The 22,925-nt window shown below is 36.0% G+C and overlaps 2 protein-coding genes across 12 annotated transcripts in view; one reads left to right on the forward strand and one right to left on the reverse strand.

Moving 5' to 3' along the window:
• CCDC181 (coiled-coil domain containing 181) overlaps positions 1-22,925 on the reverse strand; it is a 47,736-nt gene that overhangs the window by 10,085 nt on the left and 14,726 nt on the right. For 2 of the 9 annotated variants that reach the window (XM_067728583.1, XM_067728574.1), the window contains exons 1-4: positions 19,106-19,391; positions 12,913-13,032; positions 9,416-10,366; positions 5,021-5,167 (exon numbers count right to left, since the gene is read on the reverse strand). In XM_067728583.1, the coding sequence (XP_067584684.1) occupies positions 5,021-5,167; positions 9,416-10,366; positions 12,913-13,032; positions 19,106-19,186 (1,299 nt within the window). In that variant the 5' untranslated portion in view covers positions 19,187-19,391. Of the gene's footprint in view, positions 1-5,020; positions 5,168-9,415; positions 10,367-12,912; positions 13,033-16,888; positions 17,498-17,521; positions 17,610-18,635; positions 18,849-18,875; positions 19,062-19,105; positions 19,392-22,925 lie in introns of those variants that run through there. The other 7 variants (XM_067728578.1, XM_067728577.1, XM_067728575.1 and 4 more) reach the window with 7 other exon arrangements.
• LOC137219663 (putative POM121-like protein 1) overlaps positions 19,068-22,925 on the forward strand; it is a 39,515-nt gene continuing 35,657 nt past the window's right edge. For all 3 annotated transcript variants that reach the window (XR_010941195.1, XR_010941196.1, XM_067728586.1), the window contains exon 1: positions 19,068-19,206. The gene's annotated coding sequence lies outside the window, so the exon portion shown is untranslated. The remainder of the gene's footprint in view (positions 19,207-22,925) is intronic.

The following is a 22,925-nucleotide window of genomic DNA, read 5'->3' on the forward strand; positions in this document are numbered from 1 at the left end:
TGGAACTAGAAGGGAAACAGACAGGTACACAATGATAGTTTAACATAACTTTCTCAGTGCTTCATAGAACAAAGAGGGGGAAAACAGTAAGGATACAGAAGATTTAAACAACATTATCGACCAACTTCAGCCCATTGACATTAATACAACACAACATCCAAATGTAGAATACAAAATGTATGCAAGTGTCCACGGAGAGTTCACCTAGATAGAGTGATGACATGCATACATATGCTTGCATATGTCTGTATATACATACAGTGCACACGTATCATTTATATATAACACTGACCAAGAGAAGCAAAGCTCATTACAAAGATGGAAAGACATTTTTAGCTATTTTTCCTTAAATGGCAATAAAAATTCCATCACCTAAAAGCATTTTTAATTCAATGTAAAATAGGTCATTCTACAATCTATATATTGTAAAGATATTTTCTGGAAACTATGACTCACATTATACAAAATATCCCACAGAAGTGACCAGCAAAATACACTTATTATCACAATGCATTAATAAGCCAAATTAATCAACTGCCAAAGTATACTATAGCTCGGCTTCAGCAGAGACAAAGTTCACAGAAGTTCTTCAGAATATTATTTGTTTATGATATAATTTCTAGCTAAAGTTAATTTTTGAGACAGACTTAAAATATAGCAAAAAATTAAAATTCCAAAGGGAAATATATAACCATGATATCTTCTAACCAAAAAATTTAAATTATGTTCAATGTGGCTCAAGTTTTTAGCGAATACAATTCAAAGTTTTATTATCTCTAAATAGAACACAATAGAAAATTAAGGTATACATTTATTTTTACAAATGCCCAATAAAAATATAACATTAGGCTGAATGCCATGAGGCCTGAAGGTCCGTCATCCCCTGGGAAATTATCAGCAGAGCTGTCACAGGGGTTTTTCTTGGTCAGTGATTGAAACGTAAGCTCCTCTCAATTTCTTTACTCTTAAATACTACAGTAATGTGCTATCCTTCTAACCTACCCAATCTCGAATTCCTTTACTCCATCCAAAATCTTTTTAGTTTCTTCTCTATAATTCCCATTCAATAATATAAAGACTTCCAAACAACCCTCATTCTCCCAAACCATTGCTAGGACCCTGGCCTTAAACCTCCTTTCTTACCCAAATCCTGATTCTCCCGTAAGACACAGCTTTTCTCTCTCAAATGGAAGCTGCATTTTTTTGCCATACTTCAAGTACTTCCGAGGTCTGGTGAAGAAGTTAATATACTCTTTATTCCTTCACACTTCTTCAGAACTCCTGAAGAGTAGAGAACTTCTTCTTCTCTACTCTTAAGTAAAGCCATGCTCCTTTGATATTTATATTATCTGACTATATTACTCTAACAATCTCTGGTCACAACCGGCTCAATGTACCTCTCCATCCTAATCCCAAATTAACACTTATAACCAAATGAATGAGCCATTCGACATCCAGCCTCACAGATTTTTCATTTTTTCATTTTCTACGCCTTTCTTCACTGCACTTGCCACCCACTCCAATAGCCACATCCACATCCACATCTTTGAAATCACTAATCTTCTCATTCATATTTCCAGTCCCAACCTCTGTCCTGAATACTACACACGTTTCTTCAGTCAGTCTTCAACATCTTTACCTGAAAGTTTTGTAGGTACTTCAAACCCAACAATTGAAATGATAATTTCCCCCAATCAGTATCTTTTCTACTGCTCCAGTGAGTGGCACCATCATCCACCAAGTTGCTCAGAAGAGAAACCTGGTGTATTCTCTTCACACCTCATTCTTCCTCACTCACATATCTAGTTAATTATGAAGTTCCTTCAATTAATACTCTAAAACAAATATCACATTTCACATCTCTTTCTTTCTCTCTCTGCTGTTATAATTCTATCCCAAGTCACCATCATTTCTCACCTAGACAACTATATATGCTTTCTAACTGCTCTCCGCATATCTGTTCTTGCCCCCTCCAATCCATTCACAGCATGGCAGTCAGAGTGATCTTGTGGAACTGCAAATCTAATATATCACTCCTCTGTTTAAATAATCTCAATGGCTTCCCATAACAGGATTAAATACAAATTTATAGACCCCAACATGCCATATGATCTGATTCCTGCTCACTCTCTGGATCCTCTCAAACTCACCAAGTTAGTTCCTGTCTCAGGCATTCTCACATGTTCTCCTGGCTTAAAACAAATTCCTCTAATCCTTGGCCTAATTTCTACTCCTACTTTACTCATCAGAAAAATCTTTCCTGATACACTTATTGCCCTCATTATGATCTCTCATAGCTCCTTTTTTTCATAGCATTCATCACTATTTATAATTATAAATTTATTTTACATTGAGACTTAAAAATTTTTTTTCAATCCCTACTAGATGAGTGTTATAAAACATAGACTAAACCTATTTTTCTGGGACTTCCCTGGTGGTGCAGTGGTTAAGACTCCATGCTCCCAATTCAGGGGGCTTGGGTTCAACCCCTGGTCAGGGAACTAGATCCCACAGGCATGCTGCAACTAAGAGTTCGCCTGCCACAACTAATGAGCCCGTGTGCCTCAACTAAGGAGCTGGCAAGCCACAACTAAGGAGCCCACATGCCACAACTAAGGAGACGGCAAGCTGCAACTATGGATCCCTCGAGCTGCAACTAAGGAGCCCACCTGGCGCAAATAAGACCCAGCTCAAACAAATTAATTAATTAATTAATTAAAAATAAACCCATTTTTTCCATGCTGTGCCTAGAATAGCACCTGTCATATAGTAAGCAGTTAAAAAAAAATCTATCGAATACATGAAAAAATTTAAATTGGCATTTCTTTGACTCTACCAAATTTGTATCTTGCTCTCATATATTATGGACAACTATATTTATCCATATTATTTGAACTTATTATACATATCCTTTGCCCATTTTTTATTGGAAAATTCAAAAGTTTTGCTTTAATAATATAAATATTAATAGTAACACTAACAATTATGACAATTTAAAAGTCCTAATCAGCTTTTAATGGATATTACATTAAATACAAAGATAAATTTGGAGGAACCCAAATCTTTGTAATATTTAGTTCATTCATCCAGGAATATTATAGGAATATCATATTTGCTTTCATTTAGCAAATAACTCATATATTTATAATATTTTCCCCCCATCTAGGAATATTATATTTATTTTCATTTACCAAATTCACCTTTTTGGTCCCCTGCTCCATAGAGGTCTTACACATTCCTGTTCAGCTCAAAGTTTTTTATATATGCCTATATTCCTTCCCCTTTTATATTTTTCTATGAGGTTTTTGCTGGAATACAGAAAGACTATAAATTTTTGTATATTTATAATATAAAAGACCACTTTGCTAATACTTATACCTCATTTCCCTTTCTCTTAATAAATTGGATAGAACTCCCAGAATAAAATTATTATTATAGAGGGGAGCCTTACCTATCTCTGACTTTAATGGGTATGCCTATGGTATTTCCTAAGATGGTATTTATATTGTAACCCACATTTTATTAGAAATACTTAAAAATAAATTATAATAAATACTAGTAAATACCCTTTCTATATCTTTCAAGATAACCATAAATTCTCCTTTATCTACCTATTATGTACTGAATATATTAATAGATTTGTTATTATTGGTCCATAATTTCCTTCCTAAAATAAATCCTACTTGGTTATAGCATAGTATTATTTTACTATACAGTTGCAGTCAAATTTCTCAATATTTTCTCTTTTAGTTTGTGGTTTCAGGTCTACTACCTTAAAAGGTACCGTCCATCCCAAGATTTTAAAAGCTAAAAATTTCTACAAATGGCATAATAAATGTAAATAAATGTAAAAATATATCATTTTTTCAGCCTAGGAAAACATATTTACAGACATAATAGACAAAGGATTAAAATCTCTAATATACAATGCAATAAGAAAAATAAAACAAAAAAGGACTATAAATAGGAAATTCACAGAATACACACATGCTCGTATACAATAATAATGTATATTATTAATTCGAAGAAAAATTAAGAAAATAAACTATGTACAGTGTTAGACAGGATGTGTTAAACATTCACTCTTCCATACTGCTGGAGGGACTATAAACTGATACGACCTTTTAGGAGGTTAATTTTGCATGTTTAACCACAGCTTTCATTCTGGACATCCAGTAAGTCATAAATTTCCAAGAAACTCTCCTACAGAATGCTGATGTTCTCCTACAGAATGCACATGTTCACAACAGCACTGTTAATTAATACAGCAGTATTAGAACCAATCTAAATATGTACAAATGAGGAATGGTTTAATAAATTAAGTTACCTCTGAAGAGTAGAATATCATACACCTATTTGAAAAGAGAGATCTAAATGTAATGATCTAGAAATATTTCCTTGATGAATGAGTGAAAAAAAACCAAACCATATAATAAATTTTTAGCAGATAAACATGTAAATATAAATAAGACCTGGAAGGATTTGCGGCACACTGTTAAAAGTGGTTACCACTAGGGGATGAGCCTAGAAGGGCTTAGAATTGAATTTTCAAATTTTACTTTACATACATTTTTTAAATAGTATGGATATAGATGATTTTTTTACTTTCTCTTGGGTTTTTTGTATATTTTGAACTTTAAAAAATTAAATAATTTGGTGTCTTTGTTAGTTTTCACATAAGATTTCTATACATCTACTCTTAAGTGAGACCAGTCTATAGGGTTTTTGTGTGCATTGTCCTCCTATTTAAATATCAAAGTTATACTATCTTAAAAAAATGAATTGGTAGCTTTCCTTTTTCTCTGCTATAAATGTTTGAATAAAATAGGAATCATTTGATTTTTACAAGCCTTCTTAGAATTTAATTATAAGTCATCTGCATGTGGCATCTTTAGCAAGGGTAGTTCTTGGACCACTTTTTCTACTTCTTCCATAGGTTTTTAGTCTGATAGCCTCCCTTCTATAAATAAATTCAGCTTTCATAGCTGTATGAACTTGTTTTTCACAGAGTTTTACTTACTCTACTGTTCATGTCTTCAATTTGCTTTGCTCGCTGAATTCTCCTCATTTCTAGGACCTGCTCTCTCTTCTTTTGCAACCATGCTTTAAACACCATGTCATTCTCTTTTTTCTTTTCTTTCTCTTCTTCTATTTTCCTTTGTTCCTCCTGGTGGAAGGAATATCCAAACACATTAATGAAAAATTAATAAAATTATATATGTGTTATCAAAGTAGAGAGATACATTTTGAGGTCTGAAATTAGGATTCCCTGCCCCTAAAAATTTCCATCTGTAAATTGGGCCTCCCTAAAAAACAGGACCTCTAATTTGCTTAGGGAAAAAAAATGAAGACTTTTCAGATAAATTACATTGTCAAGATAAAGTCTACAATTACATAGATCTACATTATACAACATGCTGTTCAAGAATTCCTTGGATCTCTCCTTCACTTCCTAGTTTACTCTTGGTATTTAACTCCCCAAATTGCAGCTGTGCAAAAGAGAAAAAAAACACCATACTCTAGAAGCACTACATGGGGTCTCTAGAAGCACTATAAATGTCTTAAAATTTTTTACATTTTTGTTAAATTTGATAATTGTGATACATGGCATTGTGGTTACAAAACAAAATGCTATAATCATTTTCTTTCTCACATGTACAATCACTTCTGAAGTGCACAAGTAGCAATGATGGGCTGTCTAGGACTTGCTTTAAAAATACCTCAGCCAGGGACTTCCCTGGTGGCACAGTGCTTAAGAACCCGCCTGCCAATGCAGGGGACGTGGGTTCGATCCCTGGCCGGGAAGATCCCACATGCCGCGGAGCAACTAAGCCCGTGCGCCACAACTACTGAGCCTGCACTCTTGAGCCCGCGAGCCACAACTACTGAGCCCACGCGCTGCAACTACTGAAGCCTGTGCGCCTAGAGCCCATGCTCCACAACAAGAGAAGCCTCCGCAATGAGAAGCCCACACACCGCAACGAAGAGTAGCCCCGGCTTGCCGCAACTAGAGAAAGCCCGTGCACAGCAACGAAGACCCAACACAGCCAAAAATAAATAAATAATTAATTTTTAAAAAATACCTCAGCCAAAAAAGGAAGAGATGAAACAAATATGCCAAAGTCTCAATGACTTTTGAATCTGGGTAAGGGAGACACAGGGGTTAATTGTACCTTTGTATATGTTTGAGATTTTTTTTATATAATGTTTAAAAATATTTTCAACTACTGTATAATCATAAAGTAACATTTCTGCTATCAGAAAAATAAGTAATTAGTTAACTATGAGAACAAAATGCACTTTATAACTGCATTATTCAACTAATGTTATAAAAGAGAGTTACTTAAACTAGAAGTGAGAGTACCTCACTGGTTTAAGTATAAACCAATTATGAAGAGTTATAAAATAGTTACTGGGAACAAAGCAGCATGTCACAGTGGAAAGAGCACCAAGCTAGAAGTTAGGAGGTCTGATTAACAATCATACTGCCATCATAATATGTCAATTTGGGCAAACCACTTAACTCAGTATTCCCATCTATAAGATGAAGTTGTATTAACAAGCTCTTAAGTCTCTTCCAATACTAAAATTTTAGCATGGAAATAAACTGAATTATAGAATACATGTTTAAACTGTTTTTAAACAATGGAATTCAGAGTTCTTTCCTTACATTTTGACAATATAGCAAGCCCTTCTAATTCTTTTTGATTGAACAACATACAGGAAGGAAAGGAAAAGTTCTATCCGATTAACAGTATAAAATGTCTTTTAAAATACCAGTATACTATTTTCTAAGCCCTAAAGGAGCTTACATTATATAATATGTGAATTTATTAAATATTAAATTTTATATTTAAGTTCATTTTTACAAAAGGATTTTGGATGCCTTGCATGAATATAGACAGTATTGTAAGACAATTATTTTTCCAGATGGAACATCTGGATTATACAGAAGATATCAGCCAAAGCACAGATACTACAGTTGCCAAAGAGAACAGTGAAATGATGCACTTAATGCAGAGAGATGGAGTATAGCTGCCCAACCCAGCAAATATTTTGCTGGGCATAAAAAAGGAAAGCCTTCCCCTGAAACCAACTAAAAATATTTTAAAGTCTTAGCACTTAAAGACAATGCCTTCAGCAAGTACATAAGCAAAGGGAAATTTAGTTATGAGGATCCTGACATGAGAAAAGTATATCCCAAAACAGAGTGTTTGACACCTAAAAAAGAGGATCAAAAGAAAAACAGAACTATCCATCAGTCATACCAGTTAAAGATTACCGTTAATTCATTAGTGAAAAGACACTGAAATTATATAAAAACTCCTACATAACTTTTACAGAAGTATATACACAAATACACATATAGATGCATGTGTGTGTACAGCAAACATATAGTTCAGTTATTCTCAACAAATTCTTTTGTTATCATGAAGTTCTGAGTTAACGATCCTTTTAAGTACCTATTATATACCTGAACCAAGTAAGCTGAGTCTGACTGTTAGAGTTCAGTACCCAAGTAAGCAAAATTTTATTAAGTATTCACCCTTTCAGATTCCTACCTGAGTGTGCTATAGGTTACACGTTCTTACTAACTTCATTTTTTTTATCTTTTTCTGCTAATGTGAGTTTGATTTAAATGCCAGAAATTTCCATGGTAATTTCCTACATAAGTAGAAAATATACCGTTTCTCAACAAATGACAAGAAAACTGGGATTTTGACTTTGCTACAGACAAGTTGAGGGACTTCAATAAAGTTATTTAAACTATCTCGACTATAGTTTTCTCATCTGTAAAATAATCTTTAAGGTTCCTTCTAATTGTAAGGTTCTATTAACTGTGATTCTGTTGCAGTTTGGTATTTACAGTTAGACATTTTATATGGTTCAGCTTCATGCTATCAGGTAACCAGTAAAACAGAGAACCAGGGCGCTGATTTAGGTAATTTAGAGAAAATCCCCCAGTTTTAATACCTAGAATTTTCAATTATACTTTTATTTAAGAGCAAGGAAAAAAATCCCAAAATAATAATTTTGGATTCTGTATGGCATTTCGGAGACATTTCATTTAGGTTATGAGGTTCTATTCTTAATCTAAAACTAAAACCCCTGAAATCAAGGAACTGTAGTGTTGACGAAAATAATCTGTAATAGGAATAGAAAAGAGTTTTATTCCAGCCAAACTAAGGACTATAGCCCAGGAGACATAAATTCAAGAAGCACTTGAATTGTGTTCCACTGGACTACAAAATGGGGGAGGCATATATATTAGCAAAAACTGCAAAGTTACATAAGTTGTTTGTCAAGAACCAGGATTGAAGCTGGCAAGAAATAAGGGCGCTTGTTAAGCAAGGATTGGTTGGTATCTGAAATGGTGTCTCAAGGGGAGACCTTGAGAGCATAAGGTTGCAGCTGGCAGATATTATTTTGGAAAGTCTGCTGATATACTTGAGTTTGATACAGTTCAGAAAACTCAAGTTCTCGGCGATACAGGAACACATCTGAAACCACATCCACAACGGCCACCCAGTGCCATTTTGGATGCTTGGACCATAGTTTTATATCTTGTCAGAACAAAGAACAAACATCAAGTGTGAGAGGGGTACATCCCTTCAAGGTTTCAAAAGAGACAGATTAACATGTACACAGTAAGTCAGTATGACCTTGGTGTCTGGGTAGGGAACCTCATCTTCAAAGGAGTATTAGCATTGGTGTCATGGGAAGTGGGGGAGCATTTATCCTATCTTCAAAGTGGACATTCTAAGAAATCTGGTAAATACATTCTTTGTTTTCTTTAATGGCGAAAGGAGATGTACAATGTATGCTTTACAGGCCATAAGACAGGCTGTTCTAGTTAGCATAAAGTTCAAGACAAATCATGTATAAGCCAGAATGACTTCCCCATACCTCAATATGTGAAAATTTCTTCCATCAGTAGGCCTGGAAGATATATGAAATACACACACACACACACACACACATACTCCAGAGAACATAATCCAGTCCCACCTGTTGCCTCCTAAACCCCAACAAATTTGTGCCTTCATTTTTTCATCTGACATCTGATTTTCACCTACCTCATAACAAGATTACTTTCAGCAGTCACTTAACTTCTCTGAGCCTCACCTTTAAAATGAAAGGATCAGATGAGGTCATCACTGAGGTCTCCTCTAGCTCTAACACGGGTCATTCATTACTATGCTTTTGTGATGCTTACCAGAAAGGACCAAGGTAATCATGGTGCTTGTTCCATAAATACAGATGCTTAATACTTAACCACTTAATCCAACAAAAGAAAAACAAAATAAGCAAGTAGATATATCAAATAATTTGAAGAACCATTTCAATTCCTACAGCATTTATGAAACATAAAAACATATTCTACTTTCAATATAATGCCCACTTGTGCTCTCACCTCTCTCTTTAGCTTTTCTCTCTTTTGTTCTAGTCGTTTTTGCAGTTCTTTCTGTTGAGGAGAGAGACAGTATGTTGAGGTCACTGGAGATACATCTGCAGACCGTGTCCTATGACTAGATTTTCCATTCCCCTTACTTCGATCTGAGTTGGCAGCAGAACCTGGATGAGTCTTGGGGTTGGGTGGTGGCTGAGAGATATAAGCCAGTTGCTCTTCTGTTGATGAGTGAGCCAGAGCATGAATTTTTGCTATTGGCTCTTCTTTCTTGACTCCACTGACAGATAAATTGGGAGATCTGGGTGACAACTGCTGAGGCTCATTTTCTGTATAATTAGCATTATTAATGGGGGGCAAAAACCCCTGACTCTCAATGTCTTGTAAATTCAGAAGTTCAAACTTTCCATCTCTCTCTACTAGTATTTTCCTATCCTTGTTTTCTTCAGAATTTCCATCAGTAGGCGACAGGAGCACATTTTCTTGTGCAAATTCATTGGAAATACATAACTGAGACAGTTTTCCAGACACATCACTTTCATTTTCAAGATAATTTTTGTAAGTATCAGTGTCTTCCAGAGGAGGAACTTCCAAATCAACTAATTTGTCTTTGAATTTAAGTTTTCTTTCCCTTTTATCATTCACAGGTTCTTGATTTTGTAGAAGCTTGTTGGCTTGTATAATTTTCTCCATAATATATCTCCTTACTTCCTCATCCTCTTCCTCCTCCAGGTCTTGCTGGCTTTCTAGTTTGGATTCCTGTAAAGAGTTTTCACTGTCTGAATCTGATATGGGATCCAAAGGTTGAATACTCGGTACAGAAATGAAGTCATTTCTTATTGATGAAACCTCATCCTTGAAAGATCTGTCAGAATCAGAAAGCTGCTTGGAATGTTCTATTTCTGTTTCATTCTCTTTTAAGCCTTGGTTAATATTCTCTTCATTCCCACAAACCTTCTAGAAAAACAGAGATGAGATTCATTTTCAGTAAAAATTGAGACTCTTTTGTCCATTTATATGTAGACAATCCAAAATGGATTTTCATGCTCATGTAATTTATTTTATAAGTGGGAAAATTTACATGCTTCCTGATCATACTTCACTCATAATTTTCTAATTCATATTTATGAGCACCCCAAGGGAAAAGCACATCAGGAAAAATTTAACTCTAAATTTGAATTTGATGTTGCTAAGTACTAGACTGGTTATTTTTTTTTAATTTTATGCCAATGTATAAAAATGTACCTACAAATAGTACAATATTATTTTAATATTCCTCCCTCTATAAAATTTTCCTCCCTTTACAGATTCAGAAGAATATATTTTAAAATGTTTTCTCCTGTAATATTTGTATTTTTCAAAAAGATATCTTTCTCCCCAGGACCATTACAAGGTCAGTGCCTTTGGTCAAGTCCTAATAATTTTGAGGTTCCTATAATCTTTTCAGATTAGTGTTGCTGCTATTTTCTGCAGGACCTATACCCAAATATCAGGTCAAGTTTTAGCTCTGGATCAGATTCTCTTTCCTCAGCTATCTTCAGAGGCTCCAATAATCTACGTTAAACACCATTATATAACTTGGCCTTACTTTTTTAAAAAATGTAATTCCACATGAACCGTAAACCAGCATTATCACATCACAAAACCCTGCTCCACATCTGTTTCTAACTAATGGTTTCTTACCTAGCATCTCTCCTCCAAACATGTATCCTCACCTACCAAACACTTTGCCCCTAAAATATATAATTTTTTCTCTTTCTCAGACAATTCTCTCCTCCTGAAAGAGTTCCATGGGAGCTACTCTTTTCTGCTCTCTTCAACCCCTTAAAATTCCCTTCCTCTTTTACTAGCTCAGACACCATTTCTAACAGCCTTCTCTTCCTAACCTGCACAACACTGCTGGATGTCCAATAAGTAAATAAACCTGGCCCCCTAAAATGACTACCAAACAACTAAGACCAACTAAGACCTCTGCCTTGTAATTTTTCTTTTTAGCTGTATTTGATTCTCTGGCTCATTTCTATAGTATCTGTTTCCAAATTCTCCTTTAGCTTTCACTTCTTTGTAAAACCCACTACAGTAAAATCTTCCCCCGACCCTCACCCCTGTTTCAAGCTCTGTCATCCATCTTTCCTACCAGCCTCAAAGGAAAAAGTGATTGTAGTAATCCACCAGAATGAGCAAGACTCATCACAGCACTGTTTTGACCACTGCTGTATCCTCAGCACTGTTTTGACCACTGCTGTATCCTCAGCACTTAGAACAGCCTCTGACACATGGCAGGTGATCATTACTTTTTGTTGAATGAATGAATAAAGAAGTAAAACAATGAATTATCATTATCACTTCTCTAATTCTGTTACCCTGTGCTGTGGCTCTCACACTCTTCTAGTCATGAGACCTTGGTTCAGCATTATTGCTCTGGGTATCTCTACCTCTACTCATTCTGATTATTTTTTTGTTAAAGATGCATAAAACTGCCATGTAAAAGTCATCTTGGAAAAGTCTTCACTTTTGACTCTGTTGCCATTTCCAAATATCATCTATCCCATCTGTCTTCTCCATTGCATAAGAAAGCAAAACGGAACTAAGAGACAGTTGTGATGTAAAACCTGCTGCCTTCATTTCCTCATATTCTTTTCCTTAACTCTCTGAAATCTGGCTTCTGTTGTAACTACTCTGATCCACGTCCCTCTAAAGTCACCTTTTCTTATCCCCATCTTGGTCCTTTTCTTTATTACTTCCCTATTTATTGACAATAATTATATTATACATAATAATTATGTATTATCTATTGTAATACACATATATAATTAGTGTCAATACATATGCATATATATATATACACACACATATATATTATATATGGATACACATACACACTGTATATATGTAAAGAGAGAAAGAAGGAACCTTCTGTGAACCAGGAACTGGTTCATTTTCCTGGACTTCCCTTCTACATGTCTGATACGGAATCATGTTTAATGGATCCACTTTTTCCTACAAATATTCCTATGGCTCAGTCTTTGACCTTTTACTTTTTTCCATATATTCATTCCCCTAAAATTCACTCTTAAGGTTTCCAATATTAGCTGAAGACCATGTTTTTGAGGATTTGCTTTATTTTTCATGTATATTAAAAGAATAAACCCATGATTTTACCCAGGTTCACATAAAGTAGAAATTAAATGTATTTTACTTTTGATGCAATAAATTATTTACATTATGTAAATTATAATTTTAATTTTTTAATTATAATTTTGGCTTTATTAAGTGCTAACTTAATCGCTGTTCTCTCACTAATTAGCCCTATGCCTTAGGACGTTTAAACTCTCCACGCCTCAATTTTCTCATCTCTAAGATGGGGATAATTACACTTGCTCTATGTATATCAAAGGAATTTTGTGAGGTTCAGATGAGATAATATATGTGAAACGCCTCAAGAACTACAAAACGCTTTGTTAATATAATTACTATGAACTCTGTTGGCAATTTATATATACCTCTATTACGCTGGCACCATTTTCTTCTTTTTCATTAATCAACCATTCCAGGTCCTTTTCAAAGTCATCTTCATATTCTTCACTACCTTTTAAATCAGTTTCTTGATTTTCATCCATTTTCTGTTTGTTAAAGAATAATGTTATAAGATTAAAAGAGATAAGGTGTATGTCATGTCCACTTTAGGGGTAGTATGGAGTGTGCTTAATTAGCTTACCTTTAATGTTAAAGGTAAGCTAATTAAACACAGAAACACAAATTATGGAATGTTCAGAATAAACATATCAGCATACCCTAAAAGAGAGACTTAAAAAGGCCAGACATTTTCTAGGTGTACCACTCCTAACAACCATTCCACCTCCCCGCAATTCCTGACACCCTATTTACGAGGAGACTAAAAAAGGTGGATAAGAAAAGTATCTGAGGCTTAGAGAAGGATTTTCCACATCCCTACCAATCATTAAAACTCCTTGTCCAGGTACAAGCTGATGAATCAGCTTTTTAGTCTCACTCGTTCACATTTTCTCATATTCAAATAAAAACAATTATATTAACCCTCATCCTCAGTTTCTCAGTCCTTCTGGTAATTTATATAGCATAATTACAATTTGTGATCTGAGAGTTTTTTTTAACTATGTAACAACTGACTCTCAGTTATAGTAAATACTAATTTCCAGAGAAGTCAAACTGTTGTCAATTCAAAATAACATATATCTTTTTCATAAAAAACAAACTGTGATGCCTAGTACTATCTGGAAGGCAGTGACAAGAAACAAGAATGTCAGATGACAGTTAATAAATGTTTGTGAAAATGGTATAAAACTTTTTATGAAAATACCATTCAGCCATTTTTATGAAAAAACTAAAGTTATCTGCAAATTGAGGTCAGTTCCAAGTCCTAATTTTTTGGTCCATAACTTTTCAAATGATGGAAGCATTTTAATCTTTACCTATAACGTGCCTTTATGTGTGTGAGCATACTATATACATGTGTGAATATGCACTGCAATTTTGACAAATATTTGTTGAACACCTACGATATTCCTATAAAAATTATAAAATATGCTCTTGAGCCCTGATACAGAAGACAAACATAAACAAAATACATACATTTAAAATGTAGATAAAAAACATAAATTGAAAATGTAGATAAGTGGGGAAAAGGTATATTATAAAGGACTGTGGAAAGAAGAATAAAAAAGCAACTAACTCCGTTTAAAATTGGAAATATCAAGGAAAGATGAGATGGGTTTTGAATAATGAGTACGAGAGTTCATCATTATCCCAGACAAGAGAACAGCATGAGGAAGAAGCAACACAGAAGTGCATGGAATTTTCCAGTGTGGCCTGAACATAAATGTGCTCCTGGAGAAGGGTCTAGAAGAAGTGAGAAGGCATCAGTTTGATGTCATATTTTCTTTTCAAAAAGAAAATGGTTGAGGGAAAATTGTTTATGTGGATCTAATTGTCATGAAATAGCCAAAGGTAGAAATATACAGCAATAATCTGCATACGTTCCACTATTGACTTAAACAAAAAGAGCAATGCTCTATAAATATACCTAGAATTTTAGGTCCAGTTTCAAAATAACTGTAGAACTATGATCTTCAGGGCCCCAAACACCTGGGACCTTGTTTCTATACCTGCCTTCTCTTGCTCCTACACCAAGAATAGGTTGCCTAAAACCTTTTCTGGAAGTAGAAAGTACAGAAGTCAAGCACACATTAAATCTAGGTACATTGTTTTTGTTTTGTTTTGTTTTTTTGCGGTACGCGGGCCTCTCACTGTTGTGGCCTCTCCCGCTGCGGAGCACAGGCTACGGACGCGCAGGCCCAGCAGCCATGGCTCACGGGCCCAGCCGCTCCGCGGCATGTGGGATCTTCCCGGACTGGGGCACGAACCCGTGTCCCCTGCATCGGCAGGCAGACTCTCAACCACTGCGCCACCAGGGAAGCCCTAGGTACATTTTTTAAGATACAAAATGAGAGAAATTATGTTTGATTTGATAAACATAAAACATCAAACTCTGTTGTGGCCATTAGCTTCACTTTATTCTCCCCAAATGTTTGACCAGACTACCTAACCTGGTGCCAGTTTTACTAAAGCAAGATTTACATTTTTTTCCTTCTACTGTTCACCACCAAATGATAATGAAAGCATGTGGGAGACCATCTTTCCACTAGCTGTACAAGCACTAGCTAAGAGAATAGATAATGCTATGTGTGAAAAAGTTTTGATAGGTTTTAGTGCACAGTATGTTCAAAATGAGTTAAAAGGATGAGATAATTCAAATAGATACATGCACCCCAATGTTCACAGCAGCACTATTTACAATAACCAAAACATGGAAGCAACCTAAATGTCTATCAACAGATGAATGGATAAAGAAGATGTGGTGTGTATATATACACAATGGAATATTATTACTCAGCCATACAAAAGAATGAAATAATGCCATTTGCAGCAACATGGATGGACCTAGAGATTATCATACTAAGTGAAGTAAGTCAGAAGGAGGAAGACAAGTACCATATGAGATCACTTGTACGTGGAACCTAAAATATGACACAAATGAACTTATTTATGAAACAGAAACAAACTCACAGACATACAAAACAAACTTTTGGTTACCAAAGGGGAAAGGGCGTAGGGGAGGGATAAATTAGGAGTTTGGGATTAGCAGATACAAACTACTATATATAAAACAGATAAACAACAAGGTCTTACTGTTAAGCAACAAGGTCCTACTGTATAGCACAGGGAACTATATTCAATATCCTGTGATAAACCATAATGGAAAAGAATATGAAAAAGAATATATGAATCACTTTGCTGTACACCAGAAACTAACACAACATTGTAAATCAAGTATACATCAATTAGAAAAAAAATGATGAGGACGAAAACATAAATGGGTTCCAAGGCTGAGACCTGGCTGAGGTACAGATAACATACAAAGCTCTGTATGCAGTTTGTTACAGTTTAGAGAACAAAAGACAAGCTGGAACACATTCAGAGGTTGGTAAACCAGGAGACGGAAATAAAAGACAAGGAGAAGGGAAGAAGACAGGTTATGAGAATAAAATGCCTTAAAGCCAGTATTCTGAGAAATACTTGAAAACCCTCAGAATGTTAGCCCACAGAAGAGAATCTCCTAAAGGAGAGTCATGACAACTGCTTTACAATATTTAAATGGTAACCATGTAAAGGAGGGTTGGACTTGCATTATTTCAAACAGTAAGACTAGTACCAAGGACTAGAAACTCAGGGGCAAATTTTTCCACAATGTAAGACAGAATTTACATTTTCAAACTTGTCCTGAAGTGAGCTGCGTTCCCTGTTGATCAAATGTTTTTACATAGCTCAGAAGATAATCACAGCAAGACTGTTTCAAAGGAGACTGAAACTTTGGACAAATGATTGAGCTAGATGACCCTTAGGTTTATTTTAACTTTTACTACAAGAAGCAAATTAGCAAATAACTGCCGACTTATGAAATGCAAGAGAATGTAAAAACAAATGCACAGTACCATGATAATGCTTACTCTAAAATAAATTATCAGTGTCTGAATAACTGAGTTCAAGACTTAAATTCTAAAGTCTATCTCATTTAAATGTCACCACCTTTCCTCTGCAGAGTTCTTAATATTACTTCCCCTTCCCTCTCAAGACAAAATTAGTTTTAGGCACACTGAGTGTTAATTATTCAACTCAATTATTCAACTGGATAATTATAACTATTTCTAATGTATTAGTTGGACTGTATCCTTCTAGATACTTATTTCTTTTAAGCTAAAAACAGGAAATGGACTTTCTTAAAGGACTCAAAGTAATGTCTCAATAATTTGGAAATCAGAGGTTGAGAGGAATATTTTGAAGTGACCTGAAGAAAACAAATCAATGTTTCAGAGTGAGTTTATTTATCACTGCCTAAGCTGCAAAACTGGCTAAATCATGTAAACTGTTTTGTCTACTTACCTACCAGTTAAAAGTAAGGGTGCCGGGGCTTCCCTGGTGGTGTAGTGGTTAAGAATCCGCCTGCCAATGCAGGGGACACGGGTTCAAGCCCTGGTCCGGGAAGATCCTACACGCCACGGAGCAGCTAAGCCCGAGCACCACAACTACTGAGCCTGTGCTCTAGAGCCCGTGAGCCACAACTACTGAGCCCATGTGCCACAACTACCGAAGCCTGCGTGCACAGAGCCCGTGCTCCGCAACAAGAGAAGCCATGACAATGAGAAGCCCACGCACCACAAGGAAGAGTAGCCCTCGCTCGCCGCAACTAGAGAAAGCCCACACGCAGCAATGAAGACCCAACGCAGCCAAAAATAAATAAATAAAATAAATAAATTTTAAAAAATTGTTTTAAAAAGTAAGGGTGCCAAGAATGATGTAGAATAGACTAAAACTCACTGTGATCCAAAACACTTATATAAATAACACTATTTTTCACAGTCACATATGCCTTAGGATAATCAGCTTTATTTTCAGATCAGGAATCTTGAAATTTATTATTTTAAGATGTTTAAGTTACATAACTAATTGTTAGAGTAAGACTTCTATGGAATTCATCACTGCTTTCCCTTAATTTCATAAAAACATGGTTCTGACCTGTAAATAAATGGTTGCCTGAAGACTCCAGTAGATACGCTTTTCTATTCACAAAGTATCTCACCCATGTGAAAACTCAAATTTAAAACTAAAACACAGAATCAGCAAAATAAGATAATTACAAACTAAACATATTAGGTATTCTTAAATCAAACTATCATGCTGTAATTAAAAAGAAAAAAAGCCATAGTTGAAGTGACTCAGGGAAGTAAATGAAGTTCATCAAATAACAAGTGCCATTCTTCTCCTGTAACTTCAAAAAATTCATGGATCGTTCCCAAGTAAACAAAGAACAGAAATCATAAGCTCTTGTAACGAAGTCCCTTAAGCCTTTTTCAAATGCGTCACAGGATATTCAATCCCCTTCAGTTTTTTTAATCTTCATCCCCAGGGTACTGGCCATATGGCACACAGTCTACATTCTGGAAAAGAAATACATCTTACACAAACTGAATCACCTAACACGTATTCCTTGTGAGTTTCACACATTCACTGTGTATCATCAGTAAAAACCTATGTAGGTGGCTTAGGCCAGAACCACCCTCTTAATAAGGAACTGTAGCAAGAGACAGAAATTAACTCCTTCCTCTTATGTGTCTGCTAAATCCCACGTGGTTATGACTGTAGATTTTTTAGTTAAGTCCATATATACACACAATTTTGATAAGTTTCTTTCAGGATTCAAAACACTCAAAAATAGTTTAATCTAAATCATTGACTCCAGTCATACTAGTTTAAGGTTGCTTAAAATCTAAGAAAACGGGAAGAACGTCAAACCAAACGCCTTTTAATATAAAATAAGTACTTAAGCAAAAGCTAACCAATAATCACATGAAACCATCTGGCCCATTCTTACTGCGGCATCCTACCCAGACTGTGATCCCATCAGTAAAAATTTTTTTAAGTCACAATCTGTCACACAGCATGACGATAAACAATATTTTACAAACATCAGTGGTAATTTTAATTTCTATCCAGGGTCCCAAGGTACCACCGACTAACTGAATACCTTAGCCTCTTCATGGAAGCTAACATTTCAGGAGTGACTTTTTTCTCCCACGGATGAGAACTTTCAGAGGCGAAAGAATATGACAAAAATTAGAAAGGAAGCTACCCTCTGAGGGGTTTCCCTCATACAGAGCGAAGTAAGGCGGAATTGCCAGGCTTCCCCGCCAGCGCCAAGCTCCGTGGACCCCGGACTCAGAAGGATGAGGCGCCAACACGAAGTCTCCTCACTCGGTTCTCTACCCACCTTTCCTCCCAGCTGTCCCAGACGTTTACCCCTTTACCCTCTCTCCCACCGTAAATATCTCCGCATCATCCTTCCCTTCGCTCCCTCTACATCCCCTCCTGCCTGTGTAAGACGCAGCGGCTGAGGTCACAAAGTCGGCCAGGGGAGTTCTCCTTTCCTCCTCTTTCTAAGCTCTGACAGCAAAGCGAGCGAGACCCCAGCACTTGCGCCGCAGCAGCCAGGACCCTGCTGCCATGGCAACGGCGCGTCTCCGCGTCTTCCATCCGGGCCTCTTTCACTACAAGGGCGCGGGAGACCAGCGCAGACGCAGATGATAGCTTAAGAACACTTACCTCTCCGGGCGCTCCTCCTGGCGCGGGCAAACGACCTCTCTGGCTGCGGTTTCTGAGGAAACGACCAAGAAATCCAAGCATCACCCATAAGTTTCACGAGGGTTAGTACGAATTGGGGAAAGTTTACTGTCTGGGTTGAGTTTTCCAACGTGTGTCTCTTGCCGGATACGGACTTTATTAGAATGAATTCTAGAGGTATATTGCCGTTAAGTTGTTTTCTTCACCATTAACTTCCAAAAGTATTTTCAGCTTTCATTAGTAGATAAGCACATTGCTAATTAGTGACCGGAAGATTCCCCATCCCACCCCCATCCTCCCTAAGCAAAACCAAACCTTTGCAGCTAGAGGTTATCATACTAAGTGAAGTTAAGTCAGAAAGAGAAAGACAAATACTATGTGATATCACTTGCATGTGGAATCTGAAATATGGCACAAATGAACCTGCTATGAAACAGAAACAGACTCACAGACGTGGAGAACAGACTTGTGGTTGCCAAGGGGGAGGGGGTGGGGGAGGAAAGGACTGGGAGTTTGGGATTAGCAGATGTAACCTATTATATATAGGATGGATAAACAGCAAGGTCCTACTGTATAGCACAGGGAACTATATTCAATATGCTGTAATAAAACATAATGAAAAAAATATGAAAAAGCATGTGTATAACTGAGTCACGTTGCTGTACAGCAGAGATTGGCACAGCATTGTATATCAACTATATTTCAATTAAAAAAATAGAGTAAAATAAAAACTTTTATTGCCCAAGAGAATGGTCAAAGGAAATAGGTTGTTTGCTCCAACTTTCAAGCATGTCAAAATGGTCATCTAGAATTTTCTCAAATCCTCCTTAAAGGTCATCTTTATGTATGAAGGGGGAGCAAGATGATTTTGGGGCTGTGGTGACAAATGACAAGATTTTAGGAACTGTCCATTCCCTACCAGAAATAAAACAGGGAGAAATGAAAATATTTCCTCAGCACATTCCATTCAGATTATTTTTGTTTATTATTAGGATTTCTATCATTTGGTAAAATGGAGAGCACCTTTTCTCCAAAGAGGAGCAATATAAAACTTAATTTTTAAGTATTCTCCAAACTGTACAGTAGACTAAGTTAAAAAACATAGAAAAGATTTAAGGTTAAGATTAATTACAATATTGAGTGCACTTCCTAGCTACAGTGTAGAATGTATAGTTGTAACGACATAATGTTTCTTCTGCTGCAGGACTTTGGTCTTAGGCCAAACACTTGAAAAAGACAAAAAATATAAAATTATCAAGTATTGAAGGACAAAGGAATTTTAGTCAAATCTCCTTTAGTGAACATGGAATTACTACAAAGCTAAAGTTGACCTTACGTTTCTGAACTCCTAGTTGAATATTTTTTCCACTGACCCTCCTAAATATTTTAAGTATTTTTGCAAATATTAATGGAATATAGCACCATTGTTCATAATATCCAAAAAGCAGAAACAACCCAAATGGCCAAAAAATAATGAATGGATACATAAAATGTAGTATATCCATTCAATGGAATATTTCAGCTGTAAAAAGGAATGAAGTACTGATAAATATTCAATACTACAACATGGATGAACCTTGAAAATGTTACTGAATTGGTCAACCGGACCCATGCTTAGAGAATAGATCTTAAGTGTTATCACCAAAAAAAGAAAAGTAACTATGGGAGGTAATGCATGTGTTAATTAACTTGATTGTTGTAATCATTTATACTTATAAATATTATACAGTATAATATTTAATAATATTATATAATATTTACATATAAAATATTTTTATATATAAAGTCATCATATTGTACACCTTAAAAATCATGTCATATAACCTAACTATATACAATTTTTATTTGTCAATTATACCTCAGTGAAGTTGGAAAAATAAAGTCCTCTTTCCTCTTCTCTCTGGTGTGAGCCCTTTGGACTACCAATGACTGCACAAGGAAGGAGAATTAAGGAAATATAGGAACAGGATGATTTAGGTAAATGCAGGTACAAAAAGAAAAGAAGTTTTCTGCTATACAGGCCCTTTCACCTGGATGGACTTTAATGCTCTTCAAAGTCAGAAAATGTTAAGCATCAATAAATGACTATGTTTTAGTAATAGGCAGCAGAAATGTGTTTCTAATTTATGACTCATCAAAGACTGGGATTTTTTTTTTAATTGGGGTATAGTTGTTTTACAGTGTTGTGTTAGTTTCTACTCTACAGCAAAGTGGAGTTCCCTGTGGTATACAGCAATTCTCATTAGCTATCTATTTTATATGTATTAGTGTATATGCGTCAATCCCAATCACCCAATTCATCCCACCCACCCTTTCCCCACTTGGTGTCCATAGGTTTGTTCTCTACATCTGTGTCTCTATTTCTGCCTTGCAAACTGGTCCATCTGTACCATTTTTCTAGATTCCACATAGATGTGTTAATATATGATATTTGTTTTTCTCTTTCTGACTTATTTCACTCTGTATGACAGTCTCTAGGTCCGTCCACGTCTCTACAAATGACCCAATTTCGTTCCTTTTTATGGCTGAGGAATATTCCATTGTATATATATACCACATCTTCTATTTTTTATTTATTTATTTATATTTGGCTGCGATGGGTCTTCATTGCTGCACGCAGGCTTTCTCTAGTTGTGGCGAGCGGGGACTACTCTTCGTTGTGGTGCGTGGGCTTCTCATTGCGGTGGCTTCTTTTGTTGCAGAGCATAGGCTCTATGCACGCAGGCTTCAGTAGTTGTGGCTCATGTGCTCTAGAGTGCAGGCTCAATAGTTTTGGCACACAGGCTTAGCTGCTCCGCTGCATGTGGGATATTCCTGGACCACGGATAGAACCCATGTCCCCTGCATTGGCAGGCAGTGGATTCTTAACCACTGTGCCATGAGGGGAGTCCCTGTCTTCTTTTTTTTTAATTAATTTTTTTTTAATTTGGGTATAGTTTTTTTTACAATGTTGTGTTAGTTTTTACTGTACAGTGAAGTGGAGTTCCCTGTGCTATACAGCAGGTTCTCATTAGTTATCTATTTTATACATAGTAGTGTATGTATGTCAAGCCCAATCTCCCAATTCATCCCACCCCCCCCTTGGCGTCCATAAGTTTGTTCTCTACATCTGCATCTCTATTTCTGACTTGCAAACCAGTTCATCTGTACCATTTTTCTAGATTCCACATATATGCGTTAATATACAATATTTGTTTTTCTCCTTCAGACTTACTTCATGCTGTATGATAGTCTCTAGGCCCATCCACATCTCTACAAATGACCCAAATTCATTCATTTTTATGGCTAAGTAATATTCCATTGTATATATGTACCACATCTTCTTTATCCATTCGTCTGTCAGTCGACACTTCCATGACCTGGCTATTGTAAATAGTGCTGCAGTGAACACTGGAGGTGCATGTGTCTTTTTGAATTATGGTTTTATCTGGGTATATGCCCAGTATTGGGATTGCTGGGCATTATAGTAATTCTATTTTTAGTTTTTTAAGGAACCTCCATAGTGGCTGTATCAATTTACATTCCCACCAACAGTGCAAGAGTGTTCCCTTTTCTCTACACCCTCTCCAGCATTTGTTGTTTGTAGATTTTTCTGATGATGCCCATCCTAACTGGTGTGAGGTGATACCTCATTGTAGTTTTGATTTGCATTTCTCTAATGATTAGTGATGTTGAGCATCTTTTCGTGTGCCTCTTGGCCATCTGTATGTCTTCATTAGAGAAATGAAAGACTATGGGATTTTACAAATAGTGATCACTGTGTATATGAATAGTGCCATGTGTTTTCCCTCTCCACTGGTTA

Source organism: Pseudorca crassidens, chromosome 2 (assembly GCF_039906515.1).
Source record: "Pseudorca crassidens isolate mPseCra1 chromosome 2, mPseCra1.hap1, whole genome shotgun sequence".
Taxonomy (NCBI): domain Eukaryota; kingdom Metazoa; phylum Chordata; class Mammalia; order Artiodactyla; family Delphinidae; genus Pseudorca; species Pseudorca crassidens.